Genomic DNA, 18,417 nt, shown 5'->3' with positions numbered 1-18,417 from the left:
AAAATAAATTAAGACCACACACTGTTTTGTAATATGGGTGTTTTTAAAAATTGTTTTCGTAAAGTATGACTTGATAATTTATCATCTTTCAAGTTTTACCTGATAATTGTTCAAGAATTACCTTGTCTCTTCAGCCAACAAATACTGGATTGTTTTTTTTTTCAATTGAACAAACATTTTCAATACAAGTTAAATCGTGTGTTATAATATATTTCAGGAATTTAATTCTCACTTTTCTTGCAAACTCTTCCCCCACAAATAATAACTATAATTGTTTGTTTATACGCATAAAATCACTAATTTTCAAATCTTCTTGCAATTTAAACTCAAATGAGGATATAATGAAGTTAGATAACTTTACATGTAATCCTTACGGGAGATATTCCTCGCGACTGTAGCATAAAATCGTAAAAAGGAGAAAAGCCTTTACCGGAGTATTTGCTCCTTCGTTGTCCGTATTTACACTCGTAAACAGTATCCCAAAGGAAACAATACCGATAAAAGTTGTAGTCAGTACTGGAAGTTAAATGCGAAGATACAGTGGAACCAGCTGAATGGAACCAAATAAGGGCCCCCAGTGACTGCTGCGACTGTCTTGACTGAAAAAAAAATGTGTTAGATGAAAGCAGTACTGGACGTTTGTGGTGTTTGTGGTGGAAATCAATGGGGGTAGACATATTATGGTAATGAAATGAGCCATTCGCATAATTAACTGCTATTGAATAACAACATGTTAGGATTTCCCCTTTTAAATTACTACAGATAAATACATCAGAGATGGGATCAGGTGCCATGAACGAGTAAGCATCTCTTGCTGACCAGTCAGACCCGCCATGTGCTCCTTGTCATGATCGGACTAAAAACAGGAAAATCCGTAGACATTTCAGGGTGTATAATTGCCTTACAATTAGTATGAGACACGTCAGTGAAATTTAACTTAATGATATGTTAAATTGCTGTAAAGGTAATCGTATCGACCAAAGAACTTGCAAAAAGATAAATTAATTATAAAACGATATTGTTTATACATGAATTTTTGTTTCATCAACTTGTTAGCTTTTCACGTTTTAGAGTAAGACGTTAAGCATTTTCTTGCGTATTGAATTAACTGGAAGACAAAAACGCAAATGCAAGTGTTAAGGGTATTGCTACAGAAGTAAAGAAGGCTACGTAAGTCAAGAAAGTTGACGATAGACAAGGTAAAGTCATCATGTCTATCATAAAGTTTAGTTATTAGGTTACAAATAACTTTCAGTAAAATATCCAAGTATGAAACAGATTTGTTTTCAGACTCTTTGGAATCTTTAATTATACCCCCGCTGAAAAAGTAGGAGGTAATGTAGTGATCAGGATGGCTGTCCGTCTAGCTGTGCGTCCGTCTGTCCGTCTGTTACACTTTGGGGGTATCAATATCTTATCTGCGACTCCCTTTTACATGTACCACTGAATGAAATTTAATAAGATTTTCAGATTCTTTGTTACATAGTGCCATACTCCTATTTTACTTTTTGAATCGAATGAAGGATATGGGAATAACGAACAGTATTCAATATCAAAGTCCATAAAACAATACGAAATAGGAGCAGAGCAAAAACATCAGAGTTAGGATAAGGTGCCATGGAGGAGTGAGCACCCCTGCCGACCGTCACACCCGCTGTGTGCTCCTTGTCATGATCAGGAAATAACGGAAAAATCCGTCGTCAATTCAGTGTATAAATAAAAGACTAACAATTAGTATGAAAAACATTGAGTCAGTATTTGGCTCAATGATAATTTGTATTTGCTGACAAGGTCAATGTATCGACCATAGAACTTACGAAATGATGACTGTAAACGAAACTGCTGATAATTTTGGTTCATTACTTGTTTGTCAATAATTTACCTCGTTTTAGAAATTGTTCATACGTAGAGCATATTCCGGGTTTCCCATTGCAAAACATTGACACTGCTATTTTTCTATAATATTGAGACGGATATCCATCTCCGATGCGCAACCATTTCTATGACATGAATAAAATTTAATGGCAATTTCACAGATTCTTAACTGCATATTGTCATTGTGCACCTTAAATTTTATTTTAATTGTTGATCTGACATTTATTTCGGGTCTCCAAGAACAAAACATGGACTTTGCCATTGTATCCATACTAGAGGCGGGGGTATCATTCAGTGAGCTCTGTGCTCGTAGTACCTATAGTTTTCATTGTTTTTAGAGGTAGTTAGATTTAATTCTTTAAGTCGTCATTCATGCAACTTTTAGCCACAACTTCATAAGTAGAAAATTTTACAAGACCAAATCAGTTCTGAATATTATTATCATCCAAAGAACAAAAAAAATGAATTTGAATTACCATATCATTACTGGAATCCGAAACTTTGTAAAAATCCTTACAAACGAAGATACATAGCGAGTTCCAGTAAATGTTCAACCAAGCCTGAATTTACTCTTCACTAAAATATTAACAGCAGTGAAGGAAAACGTTGAGAGTAATATGCTACAAAATATTTGAGAAGTGGTGTAAATCAGATGTAGATACTAATAAATACTTGAAAGAACTTTTAGAAAATTTAAAATTACAATTTTTTACCAAAATCAATAACATCAAAACGCACGACTTTTTAAAACTTTATACAACTATTCCCCATGATAAATGTAGGTCTATTAAGCCTGCAGTCCACTTTAGAAGCTGATCAAATACTTTAAGTTTATTAGTTCCTCTCCCTTCCAATTGCAGATTTTTTTAATTGTCTGGAGGAGACAAAATGTTTGACATATGTCTATACCCAGAGAATTCCTTGATGAAACAAGTGCCTCTACAGTCCCAATCCGAGAGAGATAATTATATCCCTAGGTAAAGCCCCCTTTCCAGTCGCCCGCGTGCAGCATTGGTTGGAGTGTCTGTTCCAGTGTTCACTGCGGGACGTGGAGACCAGTCCTTCGGATGAGACCGTATAAACCGAGGCCCCGTGTTGCAGTAGGTATTGGCACAAAAAAGATCCCTCACTGCTCAATAATGCTGAGTACCAAGCATAGGCATAAATTTGCAGTTTTCAACCGACAAGAAGTGCATGACGTCCATTTGAGCAAAAAAAAAAAAAGCCAAGAAAAGCGTTAAAAACAAACAACCAAACAAGTAATGGAAGACAATAGGCGAAATTAAACTTATCTCACAATGCTGAATGAGAGAATGACTGTTATATACATGCATATAAATGTATATTTTTGATAAAGACAATTTGTTAGTTTCTTAGATGTACTTATGATTTAGGTATTAATTAAATATTATAATTGATGTACTGGGATTTTGTAATTGAAAATTAATTGTTTTATTTGATTTTCAGAAAGAGCACTGCTGCACGTGTTTGTAATTTCTCAAACTTGACATCTCTCTCTCCATCCCACGGTATCGATGCTATTAGCTCATAATTGTTATCAGGTTTATGGTCAGATCTTAGACTGGTGTTTCTTTGAATTTGTAATGCTTTCTCAAATTGTTTCCTGTGTTATAAATTAATGCCATTGAGCTTTCCCCTAAATTTACTACTGTCTTTATCCCCGTGGGGATCCGGGTTAGAATAGGTCCTCAGTATCCCCTTGCTTGTCGTAAAAGGCGACTAAATGGGGCGGTCCTTCGGATGAGACCGTATAAACCGAGGCCCCGTGTCACAGCAGGTGTGGCACGATAAAGATCCCTCCCTGCTCAAAGGCCGCAAGTGCCGAGCATAGGCCTAAATTTGCAGCCCTTCACCGGCAATGGTGACGTCTCCATATCAGTGAAATATTCTGGAGAGGGACGTTAAACAGTATACAATACTACTGACTTTAAACTTGTTTCATTGGTTCATTTATGAAATGTGGGAGGAGTTGTCAAAGATGAGACGTGCGTGAGTTTGTTTGTAATTCACTCTCACTTTAGGAAACTTTGTGTAAAAATTTAATTTTGATTTTGTACTTTTGGACTTGAATAAATTCTAAACTTTGACAAGGAATTATTATTTCAACGACGGAATTATCATTTCAAAACAATATAATTATTACATGACAACGATAAGATGATCTAACTGGCCCTTTTAGTTAAGCCAGTCATCTGTAAGAGTGCTCAGAGATGGCGGATAATTACATTTGCTTGAACTATGTCTGCACCCAAATACACTATAGCTACTTGGTGGTACCATTCCAAATCTAAAAGCGGAAAATGATAGATCTAAAGGAACCATACTTAATTTGCCTCATGAAATTTAGTGTGTATATAATGGTCTAACGTACAATAAGTATGAAAACGTCAGTCAGCATTTGACTTGATAATAAATTGTATTTGCTGACAAGATCATTAATTGTGTATCAATCATAGAACTTACGAAATGACGAAATGACGACTTTAAACGGGACTGCTGTTATTCTTATTTCAACAATTTGTCTGTCAATAATTGTTTTAAAAAATACTCATACGTAGAGCATTCTCGTACGTATCGAATCAACTGAGAGGTGTAAACTCCGTATACATGTGGTACAGTTAAATTGCCGGATAAGTAAGCTAGGAAAGTTGACGATTGAAAAGTTAGTCATCAGGTTTATCAAGTCAAAAATCTAAATATGGAATAGATGTGTCAGACCCTGTGGTATATTTTATTTCAAGCTCATGGAATATATCGTATCGATGATTGATTGATTGTATGTGTTGTTTAACATCCATCTCGAGAATTTATTACTCATATGGAGACGTTAATTCTTTTTATGTATAAGATTTTGGACAAACTCTGCTTCATATGAATACAAAAATCGGTCTTCTAATAACGCGCGCAATTGGTACCCATGGGAATTCTAATAGATCGTTGGGAGACCTAATTTCCAAACACCACATTAATATGTCAATTGGAAACTCAAGCAACTTCAGAGTACAAGTGTGTACAATCAGAATGTTTTTAGCAAGATAATTTTGCAAATGACCAATGACCAGGTAAGTAAATATAACTAGTTCCATTTTTATTGAAAAAGCAGCTGTCGATGATATCAAAGTATCTGTATTTAAAATTATTTAGTACAATATCCAAATATGAAGCAGATACGTCAGACTCTGTGGTATCTTTTATCTCAAGCTCACAGGGATATATCGTATCGAAATGAAAATGGAAATAACCATTGTTAATTGACAATACGTTGTCGATATATCTGAATCTGAAAACAATCCTTCATCGTGTTCATGTTTTTCTTCACCCTATAACTATAGTCCCGCTGGACACGCTATTACAGGTGACAAAAATATAGATAATAATGAGGACCTAGATGACTTATTGTAAAAGGGCCTAAATATAGGGAACCCCGATTCTTCAACTGGCGTCGGAATTTCATAAATATTATGGATTCCGTTGAAGATTTCGTCAGGCAATGAAAAAAAGACGTTGACACTTTGTCAGAATTGATTAAATATATCAGATCCATGATAAAAATCGCGTATTTAAAGATTCAGGGGCAATGTGAAAACCATCTATTCTTCTGTATTCAATAACCCAGAAGTGAAAAAAAAGAGCTAGATAGATTACATGATCAGTACGTATTAGTCCCTGCTGACAAAGCAGATAACAACATTGTCTTTGTTTGTAAGGCTCATTATATAAATTGTATTTTAGAAGAACTTGGATTTAATTCTACAAATGGTAATCCAACTTATACTTATAGTTCCCTTTCTAAGGAGGAAATTCTTCAAAATCGTAATGTCAGTTTTGAATATTTTTAATATTCCAAAAAACCAAAATGATTTTGAACTAGCATATATATATATACACGTATATTGGATTCCGAAACTTCATAAGAATTAATCTTTACAAACAAAGATACATTGCGGGTTCCAGTAAATGTTCACCCAAGCCTCTTTCTTGACTCCTCTCTAAGATACTGACAGTAGTGAAGGAAAAACTTCAAGAGTCCTGTGCAACAATACATTCAATAAGTGGTGTGAATCAAATGTGAATACTCAAAATTTCCCAAAAAAACTTTCGGACAATTTGAAATCACAAGATTTTACCAAAATCAACAGCTTAAAAACTTACGATTTTTCACCTTTGCCCACGATAAATTAAAGTCCAGGCTTTTTGATATCATTAACAGGTGGGTTTTTTTCAATAAAAATAGAACTCGTAAATTTACTTACCTGGTCATTGGTCATTTGCAAAATTATTTTGTTAAAACACATTCTGTTTCCTACTCTGTACTCTGAAGTTGACATCAAAAAGATGCTTGAGTTTCTGATTGACAATATCTATGTGGTTTTTGGAGACCAGGTCTTCCAACAATCTGTTGGAATTTCCATGTGTTCCAATTGTGCTCCGTGATTAGCAGACCTATTTTTGTATTTGTATGAAGTAGAATTTGTGCAAAATCTTATACGTTAAAAGAAGAAAACACTTGCTGTGGCCTCCAACTCAACGTTTAGTCATATGGACGATGTATTGTCAATTAACAATGGTAATTTCCATTCTTATGTCGATACGACATATCCTGGTGAGCTTGAGATAAAAGATACCATAGAGTCTGACACATCTGTTTCATATTTGGATATTTTACCTTTAAAGGTAATCTAACAACCAAGTTCTATGATAAAAGTGATGACTTTAACTTTTCTATCGTCAACTTCCATTACTTATGCAGCAATATAATACCTTCATCACCTGCATACCGTTTATATATCTCAGTTAATTCAATAAGCAAGAGCGTGCTCTACGTATGAACAGTTCCTTAAACGAGGTAAATTATTGACAAATAAGTTGATGAAACACGAATATCAGCAGTCTCGTTTAAAGTCATCATTTTGTAAGTTCTATAGTCGATACAATGACCTTGTCAGCAAATACAATTTATCATTGAGTCAAATGCTGACTGACTTTTTTCATACTAATTGTTAGCCCATTATTTATACAATGCATTTACAACGGATTTTCCCGTTATTTCCCGATCATGACAAGGAGCACACGGCGGGTGTGACCGGTCAGCGGGGGATGCTCACTCCTCCATGGCACCTGATCCCACCTCTGATGTGTTTTGGAGGTCCATGTTTGCTCTGCTCCTGTTTTGTATTGTTTCATTGACTTTGATATTGAATGCTGTTCGTTATCTCCATATCCTTCATCTAAATGTCGAGTTGAAGGCCACACAGCAAGTGTTTTCTTCTTTTAACGTATAAGATTTTGGACAAATTATGCCGTATATGAATACAAAATAAGTGCTAATATCGGGGCGCAATTTGTACTTATTGTAATTCCAATAGATTGTTGGAAGACCTGGTCTCCAAAAACCACATAGATGTTGTCAATCAGAATCACAAGCATCTTTTAAATGTCAACTTCAGAGTACTTATGTGTACAATCAGAATGTTCTTCAACAAAATAATTTTGCAAGTGTCCTTTGACAAGTAAATTTTTTATTGAAAAAGCAGCTCTCAGTATTATATAAAAAAAAAGCCTTGACTTTAATTTATCGTGGGGAATAGTTGTATATAAAGTTGAAAAAGCGTAAGATTTTACGCTTTTGGTAAAATTTTGTGATTTTGGAATTTTTAAGTATCCACAAATGATTTACACCACCTCTCAAATATACATTGTTGCTTATTGTTCTCTTTTACTACCGTTCATATTCTAGTGAGGAGATAAGAGGCTTGGCAGAACACTTACTGCATGGAACCCTGTTAAAAGATCCTAAAGAAACCAACTTTGCCTTATAAGTAATTTATTAGATGCATACTTCAAAGATAACAAGGACACCACACTATAACACTTCCAATTTCGTTGCAAAGGGATAGTGAGGATTTTAACCGAAATCCAGCGTCATCTCACAATGCAGTGAGAATAAATGATTTATAAATATGGCACGCCAAATTCACAAAAATGAGCTAATCATAGTTTCACAGTCGATAAACTAGGTTTATCGGTTGTAAACTATAGTTTACGGACTGTAAACTATAGTTAACAACGTTAATCTATATTTTACATTTGTAAACCATAGTTAACGCGATAATCTATGTTTCACAACCGTAAACTATACTTAACACCGAAAACAATCATTTGCGATTGCAAAACATAGATTATCTGATAGATACAGTTTCACGATTTGTAAACTATAGTTTACAAACCGTTAACTATAGTTAACAATCTGATAAATATAGTTTCACGATTTGTGAAACTATGATTAACAACTCTTAACTATAGTTTACGATTGTAAACTATAGTTTACAAACGTGAATCTATGTTTATCAACAAAATCTATTGTTAACGCTTTATTCAGACAGATAAACTTAGATTAACATTCGTAAACTATAGTTAACGACCGTTAAATATAGTTTTACAGATGAAAACTATACTTAACGAATCGTTAACTATGGCATGCCAAATTCACAAAAATGAGCTAAACATAGTTTCACAGTCGATAAACTAGGTTTATTGGTTGTAAACTATGGTTTACGGACTGTAAACTATAGTTAACAAGGTTAATCTATATTTTACATCCGTAAACCATAGTTAACGCGATAATCTATGTTTCACAACCGTAAACTATACTTAACACTGAAAACAATCATTTGCGATTGCAAAACATAGATTATCTGATAAATAAAGTTTCACGATTTGTAAACTATAGTTTACAAACCCTTAACTATAGTTAACGATCTGATAAATATAGTTTCACGATTTGTGAAACTATGATTAACAACTCTTAACTATAGTTTACGATTGTAAACTATAGTTTACAAACGTGAATCTATGTTTATCAACAAAATCTATTGTTAACGCTTATTACAGACAGATAAACTTAGATTATCATTCGTAAACTATAGTTAACGACCGTTAAATATAGTTTTACAGATAAAAACTATACTTAACGAATCGTTAACTATACTTAACGAATCGTTAACTATAGTTTACAGTCGATAAACCTAGTTTATCAACTGTGAAACTATGTTTAGCTCATTTTTGTGACTTTGGGGTGCCATACATCCCTACTAATGTGTTCGGAACCTTTTATTTTTCGGTGTTCTGCAGATTATAAAACCCGATGAGTTCAGAGTAGCTCTGACAGTGGCTCTGGCGAGAGTTAGCGAGACTTCAGCGAGATAAGGTAAATTATTCACGGAAATTTGGCTAGGAAGTGACTAGCACGTGGAGACATGGTAAACAGAAAAGTTATGTTGCGTTTTAGTTTTCACCACCCTATAACATCATTCTGTAGAAATGTACTTCAATCGATCTTTCTTGAATTCATTCAAGTTTAAATTATAAGTATTCTCTATGATACAATTTTTACTGCTGTCATGAATTAAAATCTATTTTTGGACAAATATTTTGCATGGAAACCGGGACTATATTTTTTGGCGTCAGATTAGCAAATGAGGCACCAACGTGACTTTAACTGACAAATCAGCTGAATGAGAATTGCATTATGGGTTACTACGAATACTACAGGAATTTTACGCTTGATAAATTCCTTTATTGTACTATCGGTGAATACAATTGTCTGGTTGATTCCCTGGCCAACACACGTTTTCGCGAGTATAGTTAGGTAAAACAAATGTTTTGTCCATTTAAATGCATACGAGAAGCTGCTCGTTTTCCTTACCCTTGAAGTGTTGGTGTTCTGAACTTGACACTAACTACGTATACATTTTATTTAAAAACATATTTTTCTCTAGTTAACAACAAATTAAAAACGCCCGTGATATTTTTCATAGTTTCTAATGTTTGCATTTTGTTCATTAGAACTTTTTTTTATTTTGCTCTCCATTGACATGATCTGTAATTCATAGATTGACCTGAGCCACGTGTTCGAAGTAACATGTAAACATCTATTTGGCGTAAACGTATTCAATCAACATTTGGTCCATTGCTCGTGGTAAGATCCTCTGTGCGAACAAAGGTTTGTCAGTGTAGATGATATTACACATTTTTTTTTACCAGTGAGTACTAGTGAGCTGTAGTTTTTGCAGCTAACTATAAGACGTATTAATTGTTATTTAACCCCCCCCCCCAAGCCACCCATTTCTGTTAAAAATCATGAAAGTCTTTCAGAAATTTGTGGAAACACATTTTTCACAGGGATGTTATCAGAAGAAACAGACTTTAGCAATTTCCTGTTTACTGTCAATTTTATTTATAAAAGCGGTTCTACCCTATAACCTTTGAATAGGTAAACCTAAACCATGTGTCTTGAATTTAAATCACAATAACATTAGTAGGGGTGCATAGATAAAGTCTGAATTGAGTTTCGCAGACACTCAAAAGCTGATAATGATACTCCGTAACATACCCTTCTTTCCCTTTTGTTGTCAAAGGTTGCTGATACATAAATACTTAATATATATTATACCCCTCCCCAAACCGGGTAATCATGTAGTCTATATAATAGAGGGCAAGATTCCTGAAGTGACCCTGAGCAAAAGTTTAACCAGAGGTAAATAAATGCTGATATTCATCTATGATTTTACCTTTTTATGCTTAGACTTTACTAAGTTTAGACAGGATCACTAGATGGTCCAGTCATGCTCTTCTGATAACCTTTTGAGCTTTTGATGGCAAATTAAATGACAAGTATCAACTGATTAGTTCGATGTTTTCCATTTCTATTGTAAAAATTTCCATCTCTATTCTTTTCCATAAATTTGTATTCTTTAATTTTATTATCTTATAATTTAACATTTGTATTTTGTATTTTTCCGTTTGCATCATAGATCTATAATGTTTCCTTTTTAGTTGTATATTTTCTGTGGTAAAAGAATAGTGCTCGTTGTAGGGTTATTTACAATCCGGAACAATTTTGTGTAGTCTTACCTATTTTAAATGTTAGAGCAAGACTAAATCTGTAAAACGTTTTGAAGGGTAATCCGAAAACACATAGCATACAAAGTCCAAACTGACCACGAGGATTCTGACAGTGTCGCTGTCGTGGATTTCAACTCTCGTATATCGTTGCGATCGCTACCTTAATAGTGATATAAATAGTGACACTAGTAAATTCTTTACATACCTGGATATGGTAGCCCATTTTGCAGCAGTTGCTTTCACGGGGTTCATGATTTATGCTGCATGGCCAGGGAGTAGTAAGTCATTGTAGCGTCTTCAACCACAGGAGTCAGCAGTTTTATCAATAAAACATTGTAAACAAAAATCTCTTAGTTTCGCGAGCGTAACGAGCACTATGCTCGCAGATTATTGTTATTGTTTACGGCTTGGTGTGAAATGTGGAGGATAGAGTCTCCAAAATGGAGTGTCAGAGACTAGAGGTCTAGTCCAAAGACTATTTCTACCTACATGTACGTACCCAAAGTAGCCATTTTTACCTGTAGATTCCTTGATACAGCCACAAAATTTTGGCTTTTCTTTGTAAGTTAACAATTTGACATATATTACCATGCAAAATTGTTAATTTACAAAGTAATCCTTTTTTGGCCATTTTTTTTCCCTATGCATCATCAGTATGACTGTATTATTTGCTCACCTGAGTCGAAGGCTCAGGTGAGCTTTTCTGATCAAAATTTGTCCGTTGTCTGTTGTTGTCATTGTTATATTTGTTGTTGTAGTCATTGTCATCAATAATTTTTCACATTTTCATCTTCTTCTCAAGAACCACTGGGCCAAATTTAACCAAACTTGCCACAAAGTATCCTTGGGTGAAGGGGATTCAAGTTTTTTCAAATAAAGGGCCACCCTCTCTTCTAAGGGTTGATAATTATGAATTAGTGAAAAATTAATGGTATCTTTTAAAAATCTTCTTCTCAAGAACCACTGGGCCAGGAAAGATGAAACTCATGTGGAATCATCCTCAGGTAGTGTAGATTCAGTTTTGTACAAATTGTAACCCCTGGGTGTAGGGTGAAGCCACAATGGGGTATCAAAATACAACATAAGAATACAATAACCTAGGAATACATAGGAAAAATCTTTAAAAATCTTCTTCTCCAGAATCAGTGGGCCAGGAAAGATGAAACTCATGTGGAATCATCCTCTGGTAGCAAAGATTCAAGTTTGCTCTAATCATGACCCCTGGGGTAGGGTGGGGCCACAATTGGGTATCAAAGTTTAACATAGGAATACACAGGAAAAATCTTTAAAAATCTTCATCTCCAGAACCACTAGCAATGGGCCAGGAAAGATGAAACTCGTGTGGAATCATCCACAGGTAGCAAAGATTCAAGTTTGTTCAAATAATGACCCCCGGATGTAGGATGGGGCCACAGAAGTTCAACATAGGAAAAATCTTTTAAAATCTTCTTCTCCAGAACCACTGGGCCAGGAAAGATGAAACTCATGTGGAATCATCCTTAGGTAGCGAAAATTCAGTTTGTTCAAATCATGACTCCCTTGGGTAAGAAGGGGTCACAATGGGGTATCAAAATACAACATAAAAATACATAGGGACAATCTTTAAAAATCTTCTTCTCAAGATTCACTGGGCCAGGAAAGATGAAACTCATGCAGAATCATCTTCTGAAAGGGAAGATTTAATTTTGTTCAAATCATGACCCCTTGGAGAAGGGTGGGGCCACAATTGGTGATCAAGGTTTTACAAAGGAATGCATGGTAAAAATTGTTAAAATTCATCACAAAGCCATCGTGATGATTGATCATCAGTTTAAAGTTATAAAAAAAGGTAATGTAGATTTGAAATTCAGGAGAATAGAGGAGCCATAAAGTGGACAAGTGAATACAAAGGCTATATCAATAAAAATTTTCATCTTATAAACAACAAAACCATAATGTGTCACAAAAGCATTCGAAGAAAGTGTAGATTTAAGTTTGTTTAAATCCCCCCCTCCCCAGAACCCATTTTTATAATACATGTATATCTAAACTTTTCAATACTGAACTAATTTTTGCTATTACCTAGCCAGTTGCTCAGGTGAGCGATGTGGCCCCTGGGCCTCTTGAAAAATTTGGTGCTCACCATATTGCAACATTCCTATGTTTAGCCACAAAATGTAAGTATAGCAAAAAGTAGGTAAAAATAGCTACTTTGGCATGTTGGGTACGTTTAAATACCTACATAGCTATAATTAGCTACATAGGTAGAAATAGTCTTTGGACTGGACCTGTCAGAGTGTCACAAAGTGCAAGTGGTGGAGATTGGTGAGATTTATGCCCTGCACTGCTTAACCATGTACAGTTACTTGTAAAGTCAAGACAGATCTAATTAGGCTTTAGGGTACTAAACTGAATGAAAGATAATTAAGCAAAGTTTATCAAAATTGACATAAGAGGCTCCACCCCTTGTGCCTCGTGACACTCCAAATTGGAGACTCCATCCTCAGCATTTTACATCAAGACTATTGTTTACATTGTTTTATTGATAAAACTGCCGAATCCTGTGCTTCAACAGGCTCCCATATGAAAATGGCTATTTGATTGTCAACTAGCTTCATTAAACTATTTTCAACAGAATGTGAATGATATTTGATCACTAGGAATTCAATGCTTACGCCTGTTCGACTGAGCGAACATTTGCAAGCGGTCGTCAAAATTCCTTATACCTCCAATAGAAATGTTCACGAGGGCTTGCTCTGTTGAACAGGTTTGAGGCTTCAGATCTGAAAAGCAATCAACTGTTTTACATAAAAAGGTCAGTTGACCGTCAATTGACTGCTTTTCACTGAGTTGACCATGATTAGTTGAATGATAATAGTTTGACAATTTCATGCAAGAAAAGAGAAATATTTCTTATTTTTACCCTATTCACATTTGCTAAAGCAGTCATATAAAGATACAAAATGGTATAATAATTTTTAAAAATTACTTTTTACTTCGAGAGAAAAACACCTTTTAATTATAATTAACTTTTAATTACTGTTTTGGGTTTTTTTTTGGCTCAAATCTGTTCTTAAACAGTCTGATTAAAATCAGATCTTTGTTACACTCTGAAATACTGATGCTCGCTGTACAAAGATTGGCAATACATTCGTAACATACATAATACGTTCGAATCATTTGATTGTCACTACTGTAAGCAATTTCATATGCTCCAGATATATTGCGAGATTTAGAGCTTTCTCGACCTCCCTGCAAAAGAGCGGTAGTAAGTTAGATAATTGCGAGGTACTTGCGATATTACGTATTTCTTATGTTTGAAATCATAACTATAACCTGATAACCATGATAACTAATTTCTTTAAGGAACAGGTGAATATCCCTCTTTACAGTATACTGATCCTTTTCAGGTCTTTTTTCATGGCATCCAACTCTGATGGCTGTAGCTGTGAGTATTTTTTACCTTTACTTTTAATTAAATTTAATGCAGCAGTAAACATGGTAAACAATTATTAGGGCCTCGCTCGGCGGGCACCCTATAGTGATCAGTCTTCCGTCTGTCCGTCCGAGATCTTTTGTCATATCTTCTCTCTCCTTGGCCCAATCTGGCTCATACTTCACCCACAGAGTGCCTTTGGGTAAAGGGTGTGCAGTGACCTTGAACCATCTTTCTAGGTCAAAGATTAAGGTCAAAGCAGAATTAAATGAAAAATCCTTGTTCGGAGCATATCTTCGATCCCCTTTGTTCAATGTGGCACATACTTCAATCACCGAGTGCCAGTGGTCAATTAATGTCCATTGATCTTGAACAAATTTTCTAGATCAAGAGTCAAGGTAAAAAATAACCTTTCTGTTTAAATTCTTGTCTGGACCATATTTTCTCTTTCCTTGGCCTAATCTGGCCCATACTTCACCCACAGAGTGCCTTTGGGTAAAGGAAGTGCAGTGACCTTGAACCATGTTTCTAGATCAAAGGTTAAAGTCATAGCAGAATTACATGAAAAATCCTTGTCCGGAGCATGTCTTCTCTTGCCTTTGTCCAATGTGTCTCATACTTAACTCACAGAGTGCCAGTGGTCAATGGATGTGTAGTGATGACCTTGAACAAAGTTTCTAGGTCAAGGTCAAAAATAGCCTCTCTGTTTAAAATCTTTGTTCTGTGCATAATTTCTTTCCCTTAAGTCCACTCAGCCTCAAACAAATTGACTGTGATTTTCCTTCCAAATTTTGACAGAGGATATGCAACAATTTTCACAGAGGATACGTTTCTTAAAGTTTTTAATTGTATCATTTTTCAGGGAGTACTTGCTGTTTGTCCCCTTTAATCTCAAACACCTTCAAAATAAACCCTTTCCAGCTACCTTACATTTTCATGTTCATTGCTAAAAGCGAGGCCCTTTGAGATGGCCACCATCTCAATGATATCTAGTTATCATTATATACTCAAGAAAATAAAAACTTCCTTATTCCTTACTTATGTATGAATAAATGAATTTTCTAAAGAAAAATACATTTACCCTCTCACTTTCAATGGCTTCCCTCCAATATTTTTAATTCATTCCCTAGTATGTATAATTTCCATTTTACCTATACTTTTGGATGCATCATGTCAATTTTGATCTAGTCTGAGACCTTGCATGTATATATCCTAAATGTATTGGATTTTGTTAGTACTTTTCATTTCCAGATACAAGATCAGTTACATATAAACTTTAAAAGCAGTTGAAATGGTTTCATTAGACATGCACTTAATTAGCACTGATGATGTCACATATTATACAGCTTTTATTATATATTATACAATTATGGACTTCAGTGTAGGTCGATATGTGGTTATAAGGACTCATGGCAATATTGATATTGACCGAAGACACAGAAAGTGATAGCGACCAAGCCTGCGAGGTGGCTATGATTTTTTGTGTCTTCGGTCAATATCAATATTGCCCTGAGTCCTTATAACCACATATTGACCGTTCACTGAAGTCCATGATAGTTATATTATATAATCACTTAAAGTGAATGTACTGACACAGTCCTAACTGAACAGACTCGGCTGTCATTACATCACAATGGTTAAAACATGCTTCTTACATTATGACTTCACGTTTTAAATAACTTTGGTGCATCCAAAAGGTGTGTCGTGCGATATAATTTTCCGCGGACGTGCTTTTGCGTCGACATCACAAAAGGAGGACTATCACGTGACGTTCTTTCAGCCAATGAAAATTACGAAAATAATCTTCTTATATAATATTATTATATATTTCAGTCTATGGAGTATTTCAGTATTCCGGAGTAATTACGTGTATGTTGAATTCACATAAATTTTGTTGTGTTTCTAAATAGGGTTACTAATGTTTTATTTGATAGTGACCTCGCATAACCTTTGTCATATTTCTAGATGGCTCTCCTTATGTTTGAAGCAATTATTGACCTCACATAATTTTTGTCATGTTTCTAGATGGAGCTACTGATGTTTGAAACAATTGTTGACCTCTTATAACTTTTGTCTTGTTTCTAGATAGTGCTTCTTACCGGGCTTGTTTGAAGCAATCGTTGACCTCAGATAACTGTTGTCTTGTTTCTAGATGGCGCTACTGATGTTTGAAGCAATCACAGTCTTCTCACCTAGCAGCTCCCTCATCGTATCCTGGCAACGCCCAAGTAAAGCCAATATCCATGGTTACATGATGGCCGCCTCAATGGTGTGCTGCCATTGCTGGATTTCTTGTCATATTCTACAATAAACAGTTAAACAACAAAGAACATTTTACCACCTGGCATGGCACTATGGGATTGATTACATTGCTTTGGGCATGTTTGCAGACTTGTGGAGGACTGCTGCTCAAGTATAATTGGTTGATAACATCCTGGAAAATTCGACTTGTGGACATGAAACTTTACCATGCCACCGCTGGTCTCTGTGCTTTTACGCTAGTCTCTGTGACCCTAGTGCTGGCCTTGTTTTCTGATTGGTTTACTAGTGTTGCTACAGGAACCACCTGGTGGGGAATTTTTGCATTACTTGGTTGTTTATCATTGACAGTGATGCAGCAGATCACGACAGCCTACTTACCTCAGGCCCGCAGCAAGCCGAAACCAATAACATCCAAACAAGGGAAACGTAAGGAAAAGAAGAAAGAAAAATAGGGAGGTTCTGTTTATTCACAAAGCTCAGACAATCAGTGTTTGCTCATATGTATAAATTATTGACAGCAGAAAATTAATATTTTTTATTGAATTTTTGATGTTGATTTCATGGGGACCAATTTATCAACAATTTATTGAAACTATCATATAGATGATATTATTGAAATTTTGCATTTTTTATATAATTGTCCAAAGTCATATCTTGTGACTTTCTTCTTTATGCAGATAATGTAACTAATTTTGCATAAATATTATGCATTTCATGCACCCTACCAAACTTACTTTGGGTGTTTAATCAATCAATCCATTTTCATTACCTACATTTTTCAGATCATGAAGGATCAGTAGAATATGTCCAATTGTAAAGTACATGTATCTATAAAACTTAGGCATACCAAACTTGCATGAAGGATGCACCTATCGTGATGCACTCAGCCAGATGTGCTTGGAATGTTAGCGTGTGGCTTACCTGGAGGTTCCACTAAACTAGATCTACCAAGTGATTGGATGGAATTTTTTTTTAGAGCAGATCAGCTAGTCCCAAAGAATCTATAGGTATTATCAAAAAACTTCTATGATGTTATTGCTGTTATTGAAGCTTCCCCAATTGCAAGTAACATGATGACCCCTGTAAGCTCAGTTGGGGAAACATTATGGGGGTCAAACATTTAGTTTAGTTTTGAGTAAACTCAGGTGACCTATTGCTATCCGTTTTCGTCCGTCGTTGTGCGTCGTCCGTCGTGCGTCTTGTGTTAACATTTGAACATTTTCAGCTTCTTCTCTGCAACCGCTCAACCAACTTCAACCAAATTTGGCACAAAGCATCTATGAGGGAAGGGGAACAAAAACTGTGAATTTCGTGGTCCCCGCCCCCTGTGGGGCTTGAGGGGTGGGGCCAAAAACCAAAAAATTAGTGCAAACTTTAAAAATCTTCTTCTTTACTCCTGGACATCAAGCAGTCAAACTGTTGGCATGATTGTAATCAGCATTGAGTCCTCTACTAAAATTGTGAAATTCATGGCCCTGGGGTCAGGGGTTCTAGTACTAGGGCAGGGCTATATAGATTATATAGTGAAAATGCATTATTTCTTTGAAAATCTTCTTCTCTGCTCCTGGGCAGTAGATAAACAAACCAATTACACAGTTTTCTTGAATATGACAACCTCTTCCAAAATTGTGAATTTCATGGCCCTGGGGTCAGGGGTTCTTAGTTCCTAGGGTGGGGCTATATAGATTGTATAGTGAAAATACATTATTTCTTTGAAAATCTTCTTTTCTTCTTCTGGGTATTTGATAAACAAACCAAATACATAGTTATGTTGAAAAATGCTGCCTCTTTCAAATTTGTGAATTTCATGGCCCCTGCCCCCCTAGGGCCTGAGGGGTGGGGCCAAAACCACTAAATTTAATGCAATCTTTAAAAATCTTCTTCTTTGCTCCTGAACATCAAGCAGTCAAATTGTTTGCATGGTTGTAATAAGTATTGAG

General features: G+C 35.4%; 1 protein-coding gene across 1 annotated transcript; it reads left to right on the top strand.

Annotated features, from left to right (window-relative positions):
• The first annotated feature begins 10,886 nt into the window (after window positions 1-10,886).
• On the top strand, window positions 10,887-17,750 carry LOC134243708 (transmembrane reductase CYB561D2-like). The gene is given in 4 exon segments (XM_062725940.1): window positions 10,887-11,078; window positions 14,190-14,227; window positions 16,368-16,487; window positions 16,489-17,750. Coding segments are annotated over 4 exon segments (666 nt in total). The 5' UTR covers window positions 10,887-11,011; the 3' UTR covers window positions 16,930-17,750.
• The last annotated feature ends 667 nt before the right edge of the window (window positions 17,751-18,417 follow it).

Source organism: Saccostrea cucullata, unplaced genomic scaffold, assembly GCF_032062105.1.
Source record: "Saccostrea cucullata isolate Sc308-1 unplaced genomic scaffold, CSIRO_AGI_Scuc_v1 ctg898, whole genome shotgun sequence".
Classification (NCBI taxonomy): Eukaryota; Metazoa; Mollusca; class Bivalvia; order Ostreida; family Ostreidae; genus Saccostrea; species Saccostrea cuccullata.
Note: the sequence above shows the minus strand (reverse complement) of the source record. Positions and strands in the feature narration are given on the sequence as shown.